Source organism: Camelus bactrianus, chromosome 18, assembly GCF_048773025.1.
Source record: "Camelus bactrianus isolate YW-2024 breed Bactrian camel chromosome 18, ASM4877302v1, whole genome shotgun sequence".
Lineage (NCBI taxonomy): Eukaryota > Metazoa > Chordata > Mammalia > Artiodactyla > Camelidae > Camelus > Camelus bactrianus.
In genome coordinates this window covers 30,340,547-30,365,300 of record NC_133556.1, presented here as the reverse complement: position 1 = coordinate 30,365,300, position 24,754 = coordinate 30,340,547, and the positions used below count along the sequence as shown (strand labels likewise).

At 46.7% G+C, this 24,754-nt stretch overlaps 1 protein-coding gene and 1 non-coding gene across 12 annotated transcripts in view; both read right to left on the bottom strand.

Annotated features, from left to right (window-relative positions):
• Positions 1–24,754, bottom strand: part of RBFOX1 (RNA binding fox-1 homolog 1) — a 1,986,757-nt gene that overhangs the window by 1,151,631 nt on the left and 810,372 nt on the right. For all 11 annotated transcript variants that reach the window (XM_074346731.1, XM_074346734.1, XM_074346737.1 and 8 more), the window contains one exon: positions 9,779–9,841. In XM_074346731.1, coding sequence (XP_074202832.1) covers positions 9,779–9,841 — 63 coding nt within the window. The remainder of the gene's footprint in view (positions 1–9,778; positions 9,842–24,754) is intronic.
• On the bottom strand, positions 10,891–11,054 carry LOC123618796 (U1 spliceosomal RNA). The gene has a single exon (XR_006727267.1). It is a non-coding gene; the product is annotated as a U1 spliceosomal RNA (small nuclear RNA).

Below are 24,754 nucleotides of genomic sequence, written 5' to 3'. Positions count from 1 at the left end.
AGTGGCTCTTGGTGGCTCCCTATTGTTCCTTTACCAATAGGAGTCTTTGTTTAAAGCGAGTCCCTGGTAACCAGAAGGAATGCTTCCGTTTTCATTTTCACAGTGAAGCACACTTCATGTTTCTTGTTCTTTCTCGGCATGGAGAGGAAGAGGAGGAGGAAGGAAAGCTCCCTAGAAGGCTGCCTTTAATTCTGCCACTCATCTACCCCACTTACTTTCTAGGTGATAAAAAATAACCCAGACATCAGCTGAGAGCTTCCGGCACCACAAGCCTCAAATTCTTGTTGAAGCCTCAAGTCCCTTCCCCTGTTTCCTGGATGACATGCCCAGCCCTGGGGGCACTGCTGACCCAGGGGCCCACACATGCAAAGAACTCAGTGCCGGGGGCAAGAGTTGAGTCCAGACTTGGGTCCGGCCTAGCTCCCCCTCCTGCCTGCCATCTGAGTATCAGTGACCCTCGGAACCTCTCTCCCATCGCTGGCCCTCCAGTGCTCGGTGCCTTGCCTCTTCCACAGCCCACCAAATACCACTGCACTTTCAAGCGGTTTTCCAATTCTGCTTGGTGCTTCCTGTATATGGACTGTCAGTCTCTCTTGTACCAGCATGTGCAGAATTTGCTCTTTAAATGTCAACTCTTTAATAAAAGTATCACTATTTTTTAAGAAGTTCCTGCCCAGTTTTGCATACATTTTGTACTGATAAAAAGACCAATGTCAAAAAAAAAAAAAAAAAAACCCAAAAAACAACTCACATCTTCTCATCTGGGAAACAGCAGAAACTGGCAGGACCTATCTCACTGGTCCTTGTGAGGATGGAATGAGGCGATGCACACGCAACGCTTGGCGCATGAGCAAATGTCCTGCACCGTGGCTGCTACCTTCAGGAGGACTGAGGACGACATCTGTTCTCCACCGCCTGGACCCAGGCAGGAGCTCAGCTCTTTACATAACTTCTGGAAGAAGCTAGCTCTCAAAAACATTTTAAGTGTTTTGAAGGAAGAGGCTAGCTTTCCTACTGGGGGTCAGAGAAAGGGGCAGCAGAGTGGACGACTGGATTATGACAAAGCAAATGACTTCAGGTTGAACTTTTGTATGAGCCACTGATTTCCTTGGGACCCCTCCCCTCGCACGGTTATCCGGTCCCCGCCCACTTTCCGGCTGGATTCTTGTGCCTCGCCCCTCCTCTCCGCTTAATCAGCACCACCACAAGGTCGTCCTCAACTAAAACAGAGCAGGCTTTTTGCGACTCTCTTCTGCTAAACTGATCGCTGCCGAAGTTCTTCTCTCAGAGTCCCACTCTCCATCTCCACAGCTTCTCCCAAACAGACATTCTCTCTCCCCAGAAAGGAATTTTTATTTCAGCTTCACTAGAAACCTGTGGGTTGCTACTGTCGTCCTCATGATCGAAGTGGAAATTGGGGCTGAGAAAGGTTACGTAACCTTCCCACATTTGCAGAATTGATAAATAGACAGCCGAGAACTGAATCTCCATTTAATTGTCTTAAAGTCTGTGTTTTTTCCACTAGGACTGCTGCTTCCTTTGCTTGAATCTACGTGAACCACTAGAGGTAACCCAGGGGGTCAACTGAGCACACACAGCCAAAAGGCCCACAGCTTGCTTGGCCTAGCAATGCACAACTTTTATGAACTTCTACCATCAAAATTTTCAGAATATACTGGAGTCTATGGTCCATAAAACCAGACTGAGAACACAATGCATGTAACGGAGTTCTCATCAATGAATTTATGGACGTAACAATGATACATGGGACTGGAGAACGAGCAGAACCCCAATTTCCAGAATCTCTAAACCCTTGTCAAGAAATAACATGGCATTCACATCAGATTAGTCAAAGGGAGAGGTTCTGGAATCCTATTAGTCTCAGAAATAATTTCTTGCACCAGAACCCACGAATTCTGAAGCTCCATTTTCCTTGGGGGCATCACTGTCTCAAAGAGCAGTGGGCTCTTTCCTAATCTGGCTTCTCCCTCTCTTCCGTGAGCTGCTTGAAGGTAAAGACTCCACCTGACTCACATTTCCAACCTCACTGCCTAGCGCCTCTTAAGTATTATGGGCAAGTAAAACACAGGCAGCTAAGAGTAGAAAGCCCAGAAAACAATGGGCTGGCTGTAAGTTAACACCAGCCATTTAAAGAAGTGATTTGGCGCTGTGTGCCCAAAGTCAGAAAGATGCTCATACCCTCTGACTGTGTAAGTCCCCGCAGGGCTATATCCCCAGGAAGTTATCCCCTAGGAATAAAACGCTCCAGATCCTGAATAGTTAACTCCAGGAATCACGGTATTAGTGAAAAGAATGGGAGCTTCCTAGATATTTCGTGATAAAGAAGTGAAACATCATCCTGCCGATGTAGTGTGTGACCCTCAAAATTATGACTCTAGGGAGTGACAGAGCAACATGAAAAAGAAAACCATTCAGGCTGAAGCCGAAGAGGGTAGAAATGACAACACCAGACCACAAGCCCCGGCGCTGGACCACGCACCCGGACAGGGATGACAAGGACAAGTGGGGGAAGGAATTCAGCTGGTTCGTGGCAGTGGTGCATATCAGAATGATTCAGGCGCAGGTAAACCTGGTTTCCTCACCATCTTTAGAGAGTTATATGAGCGCTAAGTTTAAAATGGACACAAGGAAGGTCAGGGAGGGCTTGGAGTCTGTTCTGAAATGGCAGGCGGGCAGTTGGAGTGGAGCCCCTGAGTGAGAGAGCCCAGCTTTGCATGCGAGATGTGGAGAGTCCCCTTCCCGGAGCCGGACCCGCACCGGCTGGAGTGTGTGATCGTGCTCGCGACCATCTGCTTGGGGGCTGTGAAGGCAGCCGCGTGTCCTCCTGCCTGGATGCCGGGGAGGACACCGATCATAGTCAATCTGCTTGAAATCGCCTCCGATGATTAGTGTGTAATGACTCAGGTAGGTCATGGCCAGGGACGTTTCTGTTATTAATGCATTCGCAGCTGTGAACGGGCATCCATTCTGCAGAGCGAGGTTTATGGACTTGGTGGGGAGAGCCTGGCCCTGTGGCATGTAAATGGTCATTTCTGGGGGAGTGAGCACCCTGAGAGGGAAGCACACTTCGGGGAAGGGTGAAGAGGGCCCGTGAGGAAGGCCAGCCAATTCACAAAGAGAGAGAGAGGGAAAAAAAATCTAGCTTGGGAAGATGGAAGAGAAGAATTTACCTGTGTTGGCAACAAGCCTCTCCCACATCTGAGACGTATCTAATCATACATGCACTTGGGGCCCAACATGTATTCCTCTCTGTGACTGGCTGGTCTACGGTAGTTAATATCACTTGTTTTATTTGCTTAAATTTTATCTTAAAATTTTATGATGAGTTCAGGGCCCCGTGTCTGTTCCCTGTACTCTCCCTGGCACCGAGCAAGAGTCCAACACAGCAAATTTCCCATAGTTATTTGCAGATGAAGGAATGAACGATGATATTACCAGGATAAGAATGTTCACTCACACATCAGTGTCCTAGCACCTGAGTGCAGTGTCCCGCAGTACAGTTCTTCAAGATGATTAATCCTTCTTAAATACAGGGACTGAGCTCCAGTGAGTTAGCCAACTTGCCGTTTGCGTACACACGCTCACACGTGCATGCACGCACACACATGCACCCCTCAGTCAGTGGGAGAGGACCTTCCTTCTCAGAGTTGTAACTGTTGTGAATAACAACAATAGTAGTCATTACCACCATTTATTTAATGCTGCCTGTATACCAGGCACTGAGTTGGGGTGGGTACTTTCTGAGACAAGAATCCTCATTTGGGGAAATAATTCCTTGAATTCAAAACAAAGTAGCCACATGTGTAAAGAAATATTCTGGCTATCAGCACTTGGATAGAGTTTATATTTTTGCTCCGGAGCTTCTTGAAAGTCAATGAAATCTAACCTCCGTTTGGACAAACCAAATTCCTTGTTTCCATAACTAACTCATTTCACCAAAATCTGCATTTGTCCTTTGCAATGTCCAGCCAGTGGGGCAGGTTCACCAATGTCTCAAAGAAAGAAACCCTCTTATTACAACGTTGAATAAAAACAGCGAGTAGATCTGATCTTCAGCTTAAGTGAAGGGATTTAACAGAAACCCCAAGTCATTGTTTTCCTGGGGTCATTCAGCTGGGAACTGGTGAACAGTCAGGATGAATACAAAGATTTCACCTCTTAGGTGTTTGAGCCAATATAAGAGGTTGCAGGCAAAACCTGCTTTTATGTCCTCTAATTCTCTAATGCAGCCTATAAGTGTGGATCAAACATGCTCAATATCGACTTATTAATACAGTGAAGAGAAAGCAGAGCGTCAGCACTGCATTAGTCCCAGGCCCGCGTGGTGCGTTCCCTTGCCCAGGAGACAAGAGGCTCATTTCTGCCAGCAGGTGGGGGCGGGGACCAGCACTGCCGGTCGTAACTCTTCAATCTCCGTCTTGCTGAGATAATGATCGCTCCCTCCAGCCGTCTCTTCTGTGGCCTAGTTTCTGTCTTGTTTCTTTACTAAATCCCAAGTTGGAAGGGGCCTTAGTTACAGACGATTCCAGTTCAATTCCTTGTTATTATTATTTTTTTAATGAGGAAATTCAAGTCACATTGGCCAAATACGTTGTTGAGAAGCACACAGTCAATTCATAAAGCCGCGCCCTCTTGAGTTCTTCAAAGACTGATCTAGATTGGGAGGTGGGGCGGAGGTGGGTTGCGGTGGGTTATGGACGACAGGAGAATGGTTCAAAGTACCAACAGCGTGATCACCTTCCCCAGCACTGATTCATGCAACTCAGTCACTCATTCAAAATAGGTGCATGTTTCTCATTGTAGGGTGTCAGGGATATGGCGGGAAGTGAGGCAGACATGCACCAGGCCTTCAGAGATCCCCCAGCCCAATGGAGAAGACAGATAATACGTGAGTAATAAATAGGATCGTTAGAGTCGCGGTGAGTGTCACGGAGGATTTACACTCAGGAAGCGATGGAGAGTAACAAGGCAGGCAGTGGGGGCCCCTTCAGGCTTCCCTCTCCTTTATCCCTGGTCCTTAAATCCTACGACCACACAAATCTTCCTTATAACTCTCTTTCCTTCTTCTCTTCCTCTATTCTACCAATAAGGGAGCAGAAGGAAATGTTCCTCTTCTATTCTCAATGCTCTTCTTCTATTTCTCTGCCTATGCTCTCTTCTCTCCCCTCCCTTTCATATACTCACTACATCAAAAATAACCCCCCCGAGTTCCTAGTTCCGAGTTCCCCAAGAAAGAGAAGGAAGAACTTCTCAGAGCTCTGCTCTGCAGCAGCTTAAGACAGACAAGAGACGCACATGAACAGGTGAGCAAGAACGTCGGGTGGTAATTGGCAGTTGGTCAAGTGACAAGACAAACAGGAAGGTCAGTGAGTTACCAAGATGCCCTCTAGACCATGGGACTGCAGATCAGCTGGTTTGGAAGCCACACTAGGCTTGGCCAGCGATGAAATCAGTGCTCCTGTGTTGCTCCCGCTCTTTCTCCCCCTCCCGCTTGAATTCCAGCTGATGCCCGATCTCTCCCGTTTCCAGACGAGCTGCTGACTTCTTCAGCTCGAGAGAATTCCACCTCCCTGGGTGACCATCATCACTCTTTCTCCTCCTGCTCACCCTTGCACTGCTCTACCCTTAACTGCTCCAGTGAGCTCCAGATTTCAAAAGGATTATCATGGGGGTCAACCTCCTACACTCAGAAGAGACTTAGTTTTTTCTTTATCCTCCAAAGGGAAATCAAGGAACTCAGGTAAGCAGGGGGAAATTCCTTCACCAGGAGGGTCTTGACAGAGGTCTACACAGCACCGAAGTCTCTACTGTGAGAGCAGAAGGCAGGGTGCCCCTGCTGGTGAGACCGAGGATAGCAAATGTTTAGAGTCGGGAAATAGACACATTTAAAGGTGGAGAGCAACGTGCCCAATTGGAATAGAAAGTATTTAGGGATTCTCAAAGAGAAGGTAAAGTGGTAGGTAGGGACTAGCTTACTGAGCAAGCAACTTGATAATATTCATGCTTCAGGAATATCAGTCCTTCAGTATATAGAGTGGAATCCAGGGGAAAGGGTCTTTAGGCATGACGGCTGCATAGCAAGGCTTTACAGCCATGTGATAAAAGAGTCTGCAGAGTGGTAAGCCAACAGAGGGTTTGGAAGTAAGGCTTTTAGAAAGCCCAGATCAAAGACTCACTCCTCTCTTGGTGGTGGATGAAGAAGACAAAGTCAGTGATGACTGAAGCTTGGTGGGGTGCCTGGAAAGAGAATGGTGTCCTTGGGTGAGTGAGCGGGTTTGCTCTGAGTTTGATGTCAGGCATTTGGAGTCAGAAGTGACAAGCAGAAGTCAGGGATGGGGTACAGCAACCTGAGCCACACATGGCACTGGAATCCAGTAATGGATTTGGAGCCTGTTGTTCTAGGCTGAGCAGCTGACAAAGCAGAGGTGGAAGCCTTGAGGAGGAACACTGAGCGGTAAGCTGAGGAAGAAACCAGCCATCGGGATGACCCAGACTGGTCTCTGGTCTAATGTCGATTCTGTTTCTCCCACTCACATCATACTCCATCAGCAGGTGAGATGCACTTATTTATCTGTTCACCGCCCCCTCCATCTCTCCATGAGATCACCCATCACTGTACCCAACAAGTACTGACCGTCTGTTACAGCCATTACTGTAGTAGATGCTGTGGATATAACCAGAGCTTATATATTATTTAACAACCAGCATAAGCTTGGCAACAACCAGTTAGAATGGACACATGCTGGGGCGTTAGAGGACGGTGCTGGAGGGTCATTAGCCCTTTAGCTCTGGAGCGAGGGTCCCTGTGGGGGGATAAGGCATATGGGATTGCAGGAGAAAGATGCCTAAGGGCTTGGGACACCATGAGTTTACCAACCCATGTCTACTTTGATCCCTACCCACTGATCATCTAGTCTGGGTTTGAGGATGGACAGTTCACACCTGGCCCTTGTACTCAGAGGGCCGTTAGTCTAGAGATGCCTCATCCAATACGGTAGGCTGTTACTAGTCACCTGATACTGCTTACATTGAAATTAATTAAAAACAAATAAAATCACAACCTTAGTTCCTCAGTTGTAGCAGCCACAGGTTAAATATTCAATGGCTGTATGTGGCTCATGGTTACCATACTGTAGAGTACAGATAAAGAATATTTCTATCATCACATAAGGCTCTATTGAATGGCACTGGATTAAAGAAAAAGAGTTCCATTAATTTTTGCTCACTTAATGAATTAATTATAACTTTGATCCAGCGTGCCATGAAAGAGTAATCGAACAGAAGAAAGAGGTCAAAGGAAGGCTTCCACTTGTAGGAATTACTCTAAGGCTGAAGTTCAACCAATAACCCTGCTACTGCTGGCCTCCTCCAGCTTTCCTTCTAGCACACAGATCGCAAAAGGATGCAAGGAGCTGGAAGCCTCCATAGACGCTGGGTCATGCGAGCCAACTCTGTGCCTCACACACACTGGCCAGTCTGTGTCCAAAAACGCCCCATACGCGTGGGACGTTCTGGGAAAAAAAATAAACGGTGCAAGATAACCAAACTTTGGAAGCAGGAAGTGAACACTGATTTTCTGAAGCCAAGAGAGGCATCAACATCAGGCTGTCTCAGACCAAAGTAAGATATTAGCCACAACAGCGGCCCAGGCACAGCGCTAGATCTGACCAAGCGCCAGCCGCAAAGCGGCTGCTCTCAGTAAAACCCCACGAGAGGCTGGAGCGGTTTCCTGACCCACGATGCACCATGCACGGTATTGGTGAAGAGGACACAGGGACCAGGCATGAGGCTCAGGGGAGACACCAGATCATCTGCTTTCCTGGTAACCAAGCAACCTCCCAGAACTCCATCTACATTCCGGGAGAAGGGATTTGTTGGCTCTGGAAGCTGATCGTGGTTTCACTGTGCCAGGGAAGCTCTGATCACAAGGGGAAAATCGGAATCTATTAGGCACACAGAGATTGGGCAATAGCTCTAAATATCCCCAATGAGGAGGTTTTCCATTCCTTCCTTTTTAATTTAAAAAAAAAATTATCAGATATCTGCACACTGGGTTCAGAGCAGCAAATTAATATTTTTTTCTCTTCTGACTGCAATTGTAGATATGGAAATACCATATCCAAAGACAAATTAACGTGAGTTCCTTACAACACGGTACTAATTATCTCAGGGACCAGAGCCTCCCCTGGGGTTAGAAACTTCAGCCCCAGTCTAGGATTGGAACGTGAGTTTCTTTCTGAGAAGCAGTAATCTGTATCACGTTGAGAAGGTAAAGAGAAAGTAGGAGGGTCACGTGCAATCAGAGAACCCATCCTCAGAGCCCACCGTCTTCCACTCCTCCCCTGCCTGCTCCAGCACCACAAAGGCACGTAGGAGAAGGCGGCTGCTTGAAACAGGACCAGCTAAAGCAACACACGCAGTTAACTTTACACCAAACTGATCCGAACAGCCAGCATGCCAAACAGCCCCCTCCTCGGTTCACTTACAGAATCTCCCAGTTTTCAGGAAATGCTACAGCCTGAACTTCAAAGGCATTAAAGGACGGATGAGGCATGTGGGGAATTAGACATGAAATTTCCTTTATTATTGGGAACAAAAGCTGTGGGTCTAATCTCCTGTGTGATACACGCTTTAGCTGATCAGGGTTACACTAAGTCATTCTGATGTAGCCGGCGCCGAATACACCATGTTTTTATTTCTTTCTGTCTCCTCCTCCTCCGCCCCCGCTCCCTTCGCGTATGCAAATGACACAGCAGGAAGGGGAGGCTTGCGATGCCACTGAGGGCAAAAGAATTCCCTTTGATCAGCCTCTTCCAGGCCTGGAGTCCCCCAGCCTCCAATTCTACCTGCCACTTTATGATATTTGATGTATCAAATTAGTCTCCAGCACTCTCAGAAGAAGAATACGTTATGAAATTCTGAAACCTATGAAAGGAGCTACATCTTGGAGAAAATAAGTATTTCCTTAGGTTAGCCGTTTCAAATTTTGATACGTATTGTTAAATTGTTACAGATTTATTCACAAAACAAGTTGTCCGCAGACACAACCACTGCAGAGGAGAGCTTTTATGGAAACACAGCGCATCACTGCCACGACCCCAAATGCTGGTGAAGGAAAATAAGAGTTGGGGAAATTGGACAAAATACTGCTAGCTTCACCAAAAATAAAGTCCTTGTGTGCAACAAGAAAGGCAGCCGGCGGAAAGTGCTTACTTGCTAAAAAGCAAATGAAATTTCCAAAATGTACCCCAGCATCTTAAGAGTACAGAATTTCTTGTTTGCAGTAATTTTTGGATAGGAGTGGCGTATTCTGGCCGAGAAAGTGCAAAATGAACCTTTCTCAAATACCTTGAGAAATACACTATCTCACTTTCTCGTCTGTTTGCTGCCGTGCACTGACTGTGTGAGGCCCCGTGCCTGGGAGAGGGGAGTGCTGTCTCCAGATGAGAAAAACTCCGGGAACAAAAAGAAAACAAAAGCACATTTAATTTAACCCCCAGGCAGTAATCAGTAGGTCAATGCACCATGGACACTTTGAGACATTTCCTCTGCTCTGGGGGGTGGGGGGTGGGGTTTTACCTAGCAAACCTTCTTCTCATCTCCAAATCCAATGCAGTGGAGCAGAAAAGAAAGACACAGGCAGGCAGCAAAGTGTTTGTGGGAACCCCAGGCCTGCAGAAGAGAGCTTTTCATCGCAAACACAATCAAGGCAATGGATGGACTGAGGTAATGAACGCTCAAAAGCGGTTGCACTTACTGAATGCTGAGTCCGATCAAGGAAGCAGTAAGTTCCACTCGCATGAGTTCTTTGAGCAGTTTCCTAGGGAGGAAAAGAAGGGAAGACGTTAACGTTGAGAAATGCATCCTTGAATTGGGTCTGCATCCTTTCTGTCATAGTAACATCTGGTTAACCCCTAAAACAGGTTCTTGATTACACTGAATTCAACAAAGATCACGGTGATGACGGTGATGGAAGTGATTAAGATCAAGTCTTCAAATGTATCTTCCTTGAGTGCTTTCACACTCCAGTTAGGGAGGGGTTACTGTTTTCTCTATTTCAGAAGAGGAAACTGAGGCTCAGACAGTTCAAGTAAGTTGTACAAAGTACACATGTAGGTGGTGGGGCCTGGATTTGAACTTGGGCAATCGGACACGAAGTTTAGAACCACCCTGCTCCACTCCTGTCTTACACAGTGAGCTCTTTGTCACAGGATGTTTTCGAGGAAAGACGTTATTCAGGTCAGAGATATTACTGTGGAATTTCCTGCATGCAGTCAGGCAGGATAAAACTAAACTCTGAATTTCCTTTCAACTCTACAACTCGAAGAATCTGTAATGCTCAGTCCCGTGACAGCTAAGGTCCAAAGTGACTCCGTTTTGCACTGAATAAAACCATGACAGAAGGGGTCCCATCAATAATACATTTCATAAACATGGCTATCATCTCCCAATCAGAAGGAGCAAGATTCATTTTCATTAATATTTAAATAAACCAAATATCAGCTGAACTGCAAATGGCCATTATAATAAGCATATACCTCAGGGAGTTGGGGGAAAGGTCATCTTCAACCAGAAAAATCAAGACTTCGTAATAGATCTCAAAGAGGCACATGGCACCTAGTCCCAAAGAGAGTTGGGGCCCTGACCTGCTACCGCTCGGGAAGAAACTTCAGCAGCAGAGATGGGAATGGCTTGCAGTGTTCTAGAATCCTGATCCAGCCCTCTTTCAATCCCTCCTGTAAAGTAATGACACATCTTACACTCAATGCAATTCACAAGTCTCAGAGCTCAATGACACACGTTATTTGCAGATACATGTTGAAAAATGTGCCCCCCTCCTTTTTAATATGATGAACTTTTGTTTTGTTTTAGGGGAGAGCATGAATGCAGTCCCCCACTACCACAAATTATGCAGTCGAGTTTCCCACATTTGGGGAAATCGCAGGGGTCAGCACATCCTGAGGGCAATGCATAAGCCTCGCCCTGGGACAACCCTCTTCGTGATCGTGGTATCTCCCCTGCCAGGTAAGCATGAACCTTTTTTTTTTAACTTCATATTTGGTGAGTCCACTGGTGTTGATAAATTAGGACATCCGATAACATCAAGTGGTTCCAAAATATTGGAAAAAGAAACCAGTGTCTGGAGATGCCTGAGGGTACAGACAGCTATGACGTAGTGAGGATGCTGGTAATAGTGCACATCCATCTATAACCAAGGCCCTACGGGGGCTTCCTGGGACAGCCCCCGCCATGTCCTCTGCCTGCTTCTTGTCTGTAGAAAAGCTTTAATCTTCCAGGCCTGCCCTGAGACAGAAAAGCCTGGCTCAAGAATTAATGATGGAAAGGACGTGAACATGCCATGACAAAAGTAGTAGCTGGGCCAGGAGAACGGGTAACAATTTCAACAGTAAGTCAGCCATATGACAGTCCCAGAATCTTTAGTTCCTCCCTGAAGTACATAGATAACAGTGTCTGATGCACATACTAAAACCCCCACCAAATGGAAGAAATTAACAACATGAGGACCATGAGCATATAGCCCCCAGACCGGCTGGAACCTGAGAATTGATAGTGTTAACCCCTGTGACACCGCCTTGTCACCTCACCATCAACCGATCGGAGAATTGTGCATGAGCTGATCACATAGTTGACTCCCCTCCCTTACCTTACCTGTACAAACTTCCCTGGAAGCCATCAGAGAGTTTGGGTTTCTTGAGTATTAGCTGCCCTGGACTCCTTGTCTGGTGCCTGTGATAAACACTGCACTTTCCTTCACCGCAACCCAGTGTCAGTAGATTGGCTTTACCGTGAGTGAGAGAGCAAACCCAAGTCTGGTTCAGCAACACGACCATCCATCCAACCTTCCTTCTTCCCTTCCATCTTCCCTTCCATCCATCCATCCATCTATCCATCCATGTCTCCACTATCTCCTAGCTTTGTGACCACAGATAAGTCATTTAACCTTTCTTTGTCTCAGCAAAATGGAAATAAACATAAGTACCTACCTCAACGGGTAGAGGTGAGCATTAGGAGTTAATATTTGTAAGGCACTTAGCATTGTGCCTGGCACAAAGTCAACGCTGTTTAAAATTTTATTCCTATTTGTGAAGCCTTTCTTAATGCCAAGCACTGTCCTCTTGGTGCCTACAGTCTAGTAGGGAAGACAGATCTTGGTCAGGGATGTGAGGGAAGGCTTTGCCAAGGAAGTGGCAATGGAGCTGAGATCTTAATGATGGGGAGAATGTGACCAGATGAAGTGGAAGAACGTGGTTTGGGAGGAAGAGTTAGGACAGTGAGGAAATGAAGAGTCACACCATATGGTTGTCTCCTATAAATCCCTAGTGCACTTCAGCTGGAGGATTATCCTAATAATAGAAATATTAGCAGTGGTGTACCCTAGAGAGACCGATCATGTATCCACAGACACTGATTGCAGATCCTGTGTTCAGGTTCAACCGTCTTAACCTTGCCCCTCCTCCTTTCAGTCATTTCCCCCCTCCTCTAAGACACTCACTCACATACTCTAAGATCCAGCTCAACTGAACTACTTGCAAGACAACAGGCACCGTTACACCTCTAGCCCCTTGGCCACATCGTCCTTCCAGAACTGCCAATCACCTGGCCCAGTCTGAGCTCATTCTTCCCGGTCCACCCAAAGGTGAACTTCTCTCTGTAGCTTCCATTGACCCATCCAGTTGGACTTGATTTTTTTCCAGGGGCCCTTCTAGCCAGACAAGAATCACACACTCCCTCTAACCAGCTGTAGCCTTGGTATGTCTGGGCTGCGATCTCCTGGAGGCAAGGGCGATGTTCTGTCCAACTCAGTAGACTTGCCGTCTGGCACAGCGTCCAGCCTCTGAGCAGCTGCTCACTGTGTTGGAAAGACTAAGAAGCAATTCCTCGCTGACCCAAAGTGCTACAGCACCAAGGAAGGGCACTGAACTGTATTCCAGGAAGAAGTTTCCTCTGAGCACCATCTGTGGCCCTCCCCTGCTTGGCACTCAGGCAATGAGGTTAATTTCACATCCATGTCAGCTTTGTGCCCACACCTTTATATCTATTTTAAATCCGACCTGCAGTTGAATTTTATAACTGCCTCCCCTCCTTTATACTAATAAGAATCAGTCAAATTCTTTAGGTGGATTGTTTTATAAAAACAAACAAAGGCTGAGAACCACTGTTACAAGGTGAGAACAGAAATGGTCATTAATGGTGGCATCAGACAGCAAGGAAAATCTAAGACGTGCTCTCGAGTTCCAAAGGAGTGATGTCATTTACAAAATATAAAGATGGCCAAAAAAACTAAGATTGTCCTGAGTTTGCAATTACTCCTGCAAACTATCTAAAGAGCAATCTGTGACCAGGGAGAATCTCGGGCACCAGTGAAACTGGATGGGATTTTCATGGTACAGAACCTCCGCCCCAGCTAAAGAGCTGCACGCCAAGGAAACGGAAGGACATCAGAACAAATTCGGGCAGGACGGAGGCGAATGCTCGCTTCGTGCATTAGCTGCAGTCACCTCTGCACAGATCAGCGAACCAATTACTTCCAAGACGCTGAAGCCGATGACCCCTGGGCAGGCAGGGTGCCGCCCAAGTCTCCAAGTCAGACTCTCTCAGCAGGGCTGGCTACTGCACCGATTCTGCTTCTGCAGACTCCGCCACGCACTGCTTCGTGGGTTCCCGCACACGGGCGACCACGATGGGCAGCTAACACCTCCTCCCCCCGACTTTGCGTTTGCCCCTCTCAGCCCTCCACGGGCCGGGCAGAGACACCTTTACAAACCACATGCGACCACGTTACGTGATGGTTTAAACCCTATACGGATGGCTGCCCGCGCCATTCTGGACACAGCCTGACACCCTGCATGGTGCGCTCCCAGCCACAGCCCCTACCTTGTTTGGTTGTTAGTGAACAGACACACCCTCCCTCTGGACCGCTTGTGCGCCAGCACCGGGGACTTCCCGGTTCTGGGTCACGCCTCGCTGCCCGCCTTCCACAGGGATGCTGCGCATGCTGCGTCTTTGACCTGGGATGCTCCTGGCACCCCATTAACTCTCATCAGTGCTTCCTGGTGGAACTCTCTGCTACGTGGTCTGAGGAGCCCATTATCCTTCCTTCAGAACCCCTCTCACAGCTGTCACTGAACGGTCCACTGAAAAGGTTCTGATTCAAGCCTTCCTGTGTCACAGTGTGTCGGCCCCATGAGGGCAGGGACTGCGTCCGCCTGCGCACCCTTTGAAGTCTAGCACCGACCACCCTGCAGTGGATATGGAAGGCGTGTAATAAGCACTTGCTGAAGGAAGGAAAGATGGATGGAAGTGAGGGTGAGGGGAGAGAAGAGAGGAGGAAAGGGAGGGAGGAAGGAAGGAGAGAGGGAAGGGGGGACAGAAGGAAAGACTGGGGGGAGAGGCGAAGGGAGGAGGAGGGCTGGCTTCCTCACCCTGTGGCTAACTTCAGACACAGTTCCAGTGACTACCCACTTCTCTAAGAGTCACTTCCCTCCCCACCCCCTCTGTGCCTAGCTCAGTCCAGAAATCAGGTCTGAAGCACCTGACCTTGGTTCCATTAGGACTGTGTCGAGTAGGGAGGGAACTTCCACTTGATCTCAGTTCAGTGCTCTCCCAGGAATTTGGAAGGCACTGCTAAGTTTCCACTGGCTGCTAGAACCAAGACTCCATTATCATGGGGTCACCCTTCTCTGCCACGTGTGCAGAGAACACAGAAGCAGCCAAGCCTTGGAGCAGGAAGAACGGAGCAGAGAGAAAAACAGGCACGAGTGGAGGAGCCATGGTGTGGGAGGCTTCTCGATGTGGGGGGGGGGGGGCTGCCTCGTAGCCGAATTACTTAGCGGCTCAGGATGCCGGTCCTCCTGGGACTGACGTTCCCCATCTTTCAGTGCTGAGACTCACTCCTGTGCTGTGTAATGAATATCCCCATTTTTTGAGCTACTTTGAGTGGGTCTCTGTTACTTGCCAACAAAACGAGCTGCGTGTCTCAAAGGTTGGCTCACCCAGCTGGGGGCCTCTCTACCAGCCCTGCTCTCAGATACGCCTGCTGTATCTTGACCACGTGAGACATCACAACTGCATGCACTGTCTTCAAGCTTCTTGGTAGCCCCTGGCCTTATCCAGGCATTTGGAGCTTAGCTGTCCTTAAAAGGGGCCTGACGCCACATCAGCACAGAGTAATGCAGCCAGGACCATATGGGCTTACGATGTGTGATCTGGCAACGGAGGAGTGTGGAGGGGCTGGTGCCAGCCACACCTCAGATGGGAGGCGAGTGGGCCGGAGCAGGAAGTGAGGGTGGAGACAGTGACCTCCCCAAGGGAATCCAGCGACTCTCAGCCATGTAACACGAGGGTGCTGACCACTGGTGCAGCAGTGACCAGTCACACCTGGCTGTGCAAATGATTCTGTGTGTCCCTGAATTCTCTGTAGGACCTGAGCACCTGAGCTCCAGACTCAGAATCAATATGTCGTTTTACTATAAACATGTGGTTTGTTTTCTGAGAGTCATGAGTTAAACCACCATCGCCCACTGCAGCAGGCATCAGCACCCACACAGCTAGGGCAGCCCGGGACACTCTGGGAGCTGACTGCCCCACGACATCTCTTTCTGCGCCTTACCCCATTCCCGCATCTGATGCCTGGTTTCTGTATTGAGCATTCCCCTAAAGATCCTTTTCTCCCTCTTTGCATTTGTTGAATGTAAGGACTGAGCTGAACAAGAACACAGTCCAACAGCCAATAGTTCTAAACTAAAAAGGAATGAGTTCCCCTACCATCTCTCTAACATCATCATGCCTGGCAGTCCTGGTAAACAGAGACCTAATCTTCACCTCCTCGGGGAGACCTCGCCAAGCACAGGAAAGAGCTCCCACCCCCTTCCACTCTAGAATCCCATTTGTACTTATGAGCTCTCATAAGTTGCGGACATCTGTCTCTCTGTCTGTCCTCTCCACTAGAGCTTCAGCACTGGACAGCGCCAGGCTACGATTCACTTTGTTCCTGAGTGACAGTGCGATAGTGATTCGGGACCCAGACTCAGGTTCAAAATCACTTCTCAGGTTCATTTAGCTACGTAACTCGGGGCAAGCTGCTTGACCTCTCTGAGCCTCTGTTTTCTTACTTCTCGAATGGAGAGAATAATACCCTGGCTCCTTAGAGGCTGGGTGTGAGGATCACATAGCAGAACTACCTAGCATTGCCAGACAATAAACGTTGATCATGACAGACGGCCAACAATGATGCCTACTTGGTCCACAACAGCCCTTTCAATAAACAAAGTCAACATGTGCTTTGCAAAAATCTGCCCAATAGGTAAGATCTTCCAGGTGATTGGGACAGCAGAGCCCAGGCAGACCAGCGGCCAACACAGCACCGGGTTTCACGTAGTAGGTGTCCTTTACGATCTCCCAAAGTAAGAAACCAACGGGGCTTTTCCTTCACTGGTGAAATACAATTGTAGCAGCTGCTCAAAGGCTTACATTTGACTTGCTGTACTGTTTAAAGGCAATGAACATCAATTAGTCTGACTGCTGCGTTTAATTTGGCTGCACTCACTTTGTCCAGCAAGGGCTCAGGTCCACTATCTGTGTCCACACCATGGGAGGATGCGTCCTCGTCTCCCTCCCTCGGGAAGCAAACTTCTCTCCTTAAAGCTCGAGGGACCCTCAAGAGACTAACGATATTACACCCCACCCGCCACCCTCCCTTTGAGGCTTATTGTTGGTGTGTTTAATTTCCTGTCTTGGCCTTACAGGAGATTTCTAATGTTTGGGCTGTAGGGTATGTTCTGATTAAAAATAATCCTCCCAATTATGGGCTGGCATGAGCCTCCTGTCACATGCACTCTGTCACCAGCCTCTGCTTCCCTGTCAGCAATAATTGTGTCTGCACTGCCTAACTGTAAATGAAAACCCAAGGGGCACGTGTGGGTCCCCGGTTCCTGGGCCGCCCCGGATCTTTTAATTTGCACTGTCTGTCAAAAAGATGCTGCTGGGCGTACTCCAAAGAAATCCTTTGGCTCTCAGATTCAAGGCCAGGAGGAGCAAAGGTACCACAGCCTTCGCAGAGCAATCGTGTTTGAACCTGGCAGAGATAATAGGATGTGCAGAAGGCCACGAGGCTCTTTTTATTTTGCTCCAGACTTTAGCTAGCCCCAGTGTGAAGAGGGAAGCGGAACTCTAGGGAAATTTCAAGGTGTATTTAGATGATTTTTTTTCCCACCAAGTACATAAGACAGGACATTCGATGCAAAGCATGCAGTAGCGACTCTGTGAAAGGAAATATACACATGAGACCTGATTATTTCAATCTCTATAAAATTAAAACTTCCTGGGTGTAGAGAGAAGGGAGCAAGGTACGTGCTTTCAGCTGGGAAGTATTAGTAAGTTCTTCTTGTATAAGCAAAGCAGAGATGTCCCCATGGCCAGGCCCGGAACAAGCACCTGAATACAGTGATGAGTCAAAAAAGTGGCACTCGGAGAAGTCACTCAGCAAAGGTCTGCTTTAGGAGTAAGGAAGAGGTAGGGGAGGTGCCTTGGTGGTCCTCTGTACCCACATCCCTCTTCCTAAGAGGGCAGCTTTCCAGGACTGGGGATGCCTGGCCTTGCTCATAACGCTTGCTTCTCCCAGGACAGATGATTGGAAGAGGGGGAGACCTGACTCTCAGATGGGAACTAGGCGCCCCATCTCAGGAATTTACAACTTGGACATGAAGGCAACATGCCACTGTCAGCTCATGGACATGGAACTTGAGCAGAGACACAGACTGAGGGCTGGGGCGCCTTTAGGGAGCAGGTATGGTGGAAAGGGAGACAGCCCAGCAGGGCAAGGCCACCTGTGGGAAGCGGGGAGGATGCAGCCGACACAGAAGGAAGCAGAGGGACCCAGGCAGAGCTCATCACCTGGGTCCCAGGCAGCGTTTCTGTCTCTCTTCCACCACTGCTAATGCCCTGAACACCCTATGCTGAGGATACACTCAAGATACTGGAGTGCCTTCCCAAGCAAGAAAGGGCCCCTTTGGCTGAGCCTAGCTCGGGTGGGGTTTCTGGTGCTTACAGCTTATGTTTTGGGGACTGAATGATCTAGGTGAGACCTATTCAGGACCATGGGTTGTTCAAGGCCAGGCAACTGTGCCAGTGAATCCTGCCCTGTGGATCAGACATCAAACTACAGACTGTGGGTCTAATCCAACAATGACTTGTTTTTGTAAATAAAGTTTTACTGGGACATGGCCACGCTCCTTCATCTGTGTATTATCTGTGGCTGTGTTCACACTATAAGAGAAATGAGTAGTCATAGCAGACTCTGACTCATAGACTCCAAAACATTTACTACTTGGCCCTTTATAGAAAAAGATTGCCACCCTTGACACAGAAGCTTACACAGATTCACTACAGGTTCTCAAAGATCTAAATAAGTAAATATATGAATAATAATAATAATAATTACTAGTAGTAACTGCTATGCATTTACCACGTACCAGGCATTTTACTTACAAAACACCCCCCCCAAGGCATAACATCCACTATTTCCCTCTTGATGATGATGAAATTGACATTTAAGAATCTGAAAGAAGTTGCCTTAGGTCTTATCGCTAGTAACCAGCAAAGCCAGGATCCAGATCCAGTTCTGTGTGACTGTACAATTCATACTTAACTTTTTTTTACTTAACCACTATTCGGTAAACCTATCATTTTTTAAAAAATGGAGATGTTGACGAGTTTTTGGGGGCCCTGGAGCTCATGTCTAGCAGGAGCAGAGAAAGTGTAACCTCCCACTTCATAAAGCAGTCTCCCCAAAATGGTTTCCTTCACCAGTGCCACCCCAAACCTAGAGAATTCCACATCTGCACCCTTTACAGGGGCTGTGGCCTGTGACGTTTCTTAGAGGTACTAGGGGTGGGCGGGGCAAAGTCAATTAGAGACAGGAAAGATTCTTAATTCCTGCAGACAGACTCTTGGGTTGAAGGATTAAAGACCAGCAGAAAGAGATGGGGATCACAGGCTGATTATGAGCATCCCATGAAATTGCCTGGGAGATGAAAATGTTCCTTCCTGTCACAGCAGAAATGGCCACTGAGTTCTTTCCACCAAGAGGAATGAGGCTTCTCAGCAGACGTCCATGAGTTCATGGGAACTGAGTTTACCCACATCCATCAGTGTCCGGAGCCCGCCTGGAACGTACTCGGTATTAAGGAGACCAGAGGCTCTCATCCCTGTCCTAACTGCTGAACTTCTCACATGAAAACCTCGAGATGGCAAGAGAGGAGCGACGTCTGCAGAAATTGGACACCAAAAGCTCTGCTCCTTCCCACGCATGAAAATCGATACGGCAGAGGGCTCAGAGTTACCTGCGACTCGCCAGCTCCAGGAACCGGGGTGGAAGGGGAAGGAGACAGTCCCCCTTTGGTTTCTACCCCGCGCAGTTTCAACTCTCAGCTCAAATATCGCTTCCTTAGCAAAGCCGCCTCCATCTGCCTCTGCAGCAGATCTAGGACCGGCTCCCTTGTCATCACGTTTATCTCACTTACAACCACACAGCAAAATGGAACCATTTGATCAGCATCCGCCTCTCCTGCTGGACTGACTGACTGTTCCATGAGGGCTCAGACACACAGGGTTTTGTTCTCCACCGAAAGCTGTGCACCTTACATGGGGTCTAGAACAAAACCCGTGCTCATTAAATATCTGCTGAATGGATGAATGAATGAGAATAATTGTAGATGGCAACCACGTTCTTCTCTGGCATTGCCAGGGTCTCAGCCTAAGATCCAGGGTTTCATCACTAAACCATCGCATCCTTGAAAACTCTTCCTTTAGCCCAGTTTCCCAACTGACCCCATATCCAGCTTCTGATGGGTCAGTTAAAGGACCCAAGACAACATCTGAAGAGACGAATGTGGGCTCTGACCTTGGGAGTCGCACCTACCTGGGTACAAATCCCAGCTTTAGCACCTCCTAGCTGTGTGACCTTGAGTAAATTACTTCACATTTCTGGGCCTCATTTTCTTCATGTATAAGGTAGAAATGGCAGTGACTCTTTGCAGATTCTTTCAATGATTAAATGAGATAACATAAGGGAAAAGGCTTAGAGTGTGATTACAGTGGAAGCCCAAAGAGCTGGACGCACTATAACCACATCCAAGTCTTTCTCCCCAGCTGAAGATGATCTTAAGAAACAGGTAAAGTGATGGGAAATATTGGAAGTTAAAGAAATTCAGTAAATATCAATTTGAGACAAATAGGGACATAGGTATGTGAGGGTATACATAGAGACAATAATAACAACGGAGAACAGCAGTAATAATACTAAGGAAGCGGAGGAGGAGAAGCAACACCCAGTGCTCGCCCTGGGCCACGCACTGTGATAAGCTGTCTGCATGCAGCACCCCCCTGAATTCTCACGACATCCCTATGCTGTGGGCATCCTTGTTTCTAAGTTTCAGATGAAGCATAATACTCAGAGAGCTTAAGGATTTGTGCAAGTTCCCATGGAGAAACTAGACTTCAACCCTGATCTGAATGGCAATTCTGCTGTATTTGCTCTCAGAGAGAATGTCCCCATCCCAAATAAACATCACTTGCTCGTGGCGGCTCAGAGGAGGCCTGGGGTGACATCACAGAGGCACCGATTGGGTTTTTACGAGAGAAGAGCTTAGATGTGCCGCGATGCCATGATCAGCTCTCCCATACAGAGGAGGTTTCTGCAAAACGGATAATCCCTTCCCAACCAATTCACATGGGTTACTCTCCATCATCTCACTATTTTTGTTGATCTCTGTCACTGGAGAGAGAAATTGTGTGGGTACAAGCAAGAGGCTTACAAAAGCCACTCAGACATGGTGATTCTAAGTAACTGTTTCCTCCACTGAATGGCAACCTTCACTCCCAAGCCTTTGGACTCTCCTCTTCAGGCATATGGCACCATGAGAAAGATTCTCCCACGATCCTAATGGACCTCCTCCCATGACACTGGGTAGGCTGGAGGGGATCAACCAGCCAGTTCCATTGATGTGAAGTGGAGAACGGACGTGGCCATCAGAAAGCTCACGAGAGGCTGAGATACAAACAGTTTTATAGAGCTTGGGTACAAAGCACATCCTTGGGAAGGCATGCTGCTTTTGTTCATTCATCACCTTTTCTTTGAATCAATCTATTTCCCCATGAAAAGTAGCTTTCTGTTTCTATTACCAAGATTAATGTGCCAACAATACACAACCATAACCATAGCATAAACTAGACTGTATGGAGGAGGGGAGAAAAGAGACCAAAAAACCAAAACCAAAACCAAAGGAAAGAAAACGCCTTCAGTGCATGGTGTGATAGATTTGCTCAGATTACTGCATTATTTACACCACTGACAACACTTTATTTTGGAGCTTCAGAACTCACTGCTCTTTAAGGAAAAGGAAACTAGTTGTGCCTACTTCAACACAGAGCGAGAAATGTACCATAAAGAAAACCCATCCTCTACCCTGTAGGTCTCAGTTTAAAAAAAAAAAAAAAAAATTCTATTTAATACGTTCTGGACTCCAGAGCACCTTATTACCTTATTTAATTCAGACCAGGGAAGATGTCTCAAAATGAAAATGGCACTAACGTGATAGGAACTAGGCTATGGAATGTGGACATCATATTTCCCTCCCAGAGATAATCAGCTTATCAGAATTCATTTCAACCTAAGAAAGTTCTCGCAACGACACTGAAAATTCAAGCCGGTCTCATCATCTCAAGAATGTAATCTCGAGGAAATGGTAAAACTATCAAGGCAAGCTGGGTGCTGTTATCTTTATGTATAAGAGCCGTAAGCATCAGATCGCGACACAATCGCTGCGGCAGGGTCTGCCCCCAAGTGTGGGAGAGACCTCGATGCAAAATACATCAAGTGCCTGTGCTGGTAATGCCGTGATTTTTTTCCCCGCGTCGTCACCAAGGGTGCTTTTCAAAGATGCATTGCTACGTTCTTTACATCTAAAACATTCTCCCTAAATTTGGTATTCCGAAACATATAAGGCTCTTTTAAAAACTGTTTCCTAAATGAGTCACTAATTTAAATTAGTAGCGGCTTTAATCTCTTCTTGCTCTTAACTAGCTGTTTGGCCTTTTTTGTGTATGTATATATATATATTTTTTTTCATTTTTTATTGAAGCATAGTCAGTTAACAATGTTGTGTCAATTCCTGGTGTACAGCATAATGCTTCAGTCATACACGAACATACATATATTCATTTTCATATTCTTTTTCACCACAAGTTACTACAAGATATTGAATACAGTTCCCTGTGCTATACAGTAGAAACTTGCTGTTTATCTATTTTATATATATTAGTTGGTATCTGCAAATCTCAAACTCCCAATTTATCCCTTCCCACCCCCTTCCCCCACCTGGTATGTTTGGCCTTGATTAGCTTACTGACCTCTGAGCCCCAGTTTCCTCCTTTGCAAAAGAAAGGGGTTAGACCTTCATGATTTAAACTGCTCTTTCCTTTTAATTTCTCCAGATGCTCTGCTTCCTGTGCATTCTCATAAGGAGGAAAAATCAATGCATGCTTCAGCAAAGACATCCCAAAAAGGTATGTAATTCTCAACAGGAGACAACAGCGAGATAAAATATACTGGGTGTGCCTCTTGGTATGAAACTCAACCCTCACACACCAAAAAAAAAAAAAAAAAAATCAAACAAAAATAGAGAAAAGTCATCTAGTCAGAAAGGAATATCTAATTTTAAAAGAAATGCAGTAGAAGGGAGGAGGGTATAGCTCAGTGGTAGAGCACATGCTTAGCATGCACAAGGTCCAGGGTATAATCCCCAGTACCTCCATTAAAAATAAGTAGATAAATAAACCTAATTATCTCCCCCTAAAATAAAAATTCCAAAAAAAGAGAAAGAAATGCAGTGGTTTTTTTAGAAGATAAAAGAACACTCCCCATAGCCAGTCCTTCAAATTCAGCAAAGCACCACCAAGCCATTTCGCACAACGTTCCAGAGAAATAAAGACAATGCAAGGAAGGAAAAACAGCCAGACAGAAAAGTGGATCAACACGACATGCAACATCTCCGCGTGGGAGAAGGGAACATCCTCAAACCAGACCAGAGTCTTCAAAAGTTTGGTCAGTGGTCCGAGGACCACATCAACTCATCATCAAAAGCTACGTATTTAATGTGAGACCTCATTCAAACCTGTTTCAGGGCATATTTTCTTTACATCCTGATTTCACATTAAGTGACAAATAATTGTAGACTCAGCCCTAGGAAACAGGATGTTTCAAGATAAAAATGTTTGCTTTGCCAGTTTTCTCATGAGACGCAGTAACAACCAGTGGTAAGAACTCAAGACCTAAAGTGAGCAAAATTTGGGTGCCGGTTTTTCTCTGGGTTTGACACTTCTGGACCTCTCTGAACCTCAGCATCCTCCTCTGGCAGGAGGCTAGCAGTACCTAAACCACAGGACAGGACCGCTCTGAGGACTGAAGCGAAGTAATGAATGTAAAACGCTTCCAAAGCACTCACACACGTATCTCTTTGATGAATTTTAGCAACTTCTATTATGCGAAGCCTCAAAGTTTGGGCTCAGATGGAGCATTTACTATAATTTCTAGACTTGCTTCCTAAACTTTCTCTGTAATATTTTTTCACTGAAGAATCTTTTCTTTTTTAGGGGGGAGGTCATTAGGTTTGTTTGTTTATTGATTGACTGATTGATTGATTGGAGTTTCCGGGGATTGAATCCAGGAACTCTTGCATGCTAAGCACACATCCAGCCACTGAGCTCTACCCTCCCTGGCCACTGAAGAATCTTTTCAATCACAATTTTGAGTTACTTTTACTTGCTTCACGGAGATGCTCCAGCTTACCCGACATTGCTTCAACCTTTTACAAAAATTAGAACAGGATCACATTAATAAAGGTACTTGCTTTTAATAAGGTCTGTGCCACTTAGTAAGAAAATAGTCCTTAATCCTAAAGCAAACTCCTAGCCAGGCAGCTGGAAAAAAATTTCACTTAATTTCTACCCATGGTCCATATCCTTCAATACCATGTGACACCCCATAAAAATACAGCATTCATGCATGCGAGATTCTGGGTTATTCCCTCCACGTGGATATAGAGTCTGGGTGAGCAGCATTTCTTTCAGATTTGAAATATGTGGGCATCTCATATACATCTACAATTTAAAGAAGCAAAAGGGAAAAAAAAATCTACATTCCAAAGTTCCCAGGTTTTATTTCTAATCCTCAAGGATTTTTTCAATGACAATTCAGAGGAAGTAAATGCCTGTAAAGGGAACATAATACACGTAAGTTACTTTCGTTCGTTTTAACATGTGTACCCACTCATTAATCCATTCGGCATTTTCTGAACTCCCACTTCGTGAAAACCATCAAAGTATCAGGCCAGGTATCGCTCGGGATTCAGAGATGGATGGGGAGCTCCGTTTTCTAACCGAGCTCACATTAATAATAGCTGATATAAAGCAACAGCAAAGCCAGGTTCCAAGCAGAGCAACAGGCGGGTTCTGACTTGGGGCTGGGTGGGGGGAGGCAGGGGGCAGTGGAGGAAATACACATGGTGAAGTGACAGCTGAGATGATTCACAGAGAATAATTAGGTTTTGTTTGTTTTGCAGTCAGAGGAGGGGAGAACGAAGAAACGGAAATACTGCGGTTTAAAGAGAGAGTTTGGCTAACCAGGTGGAAGCGTGATGCTCCAAATCATATTGGG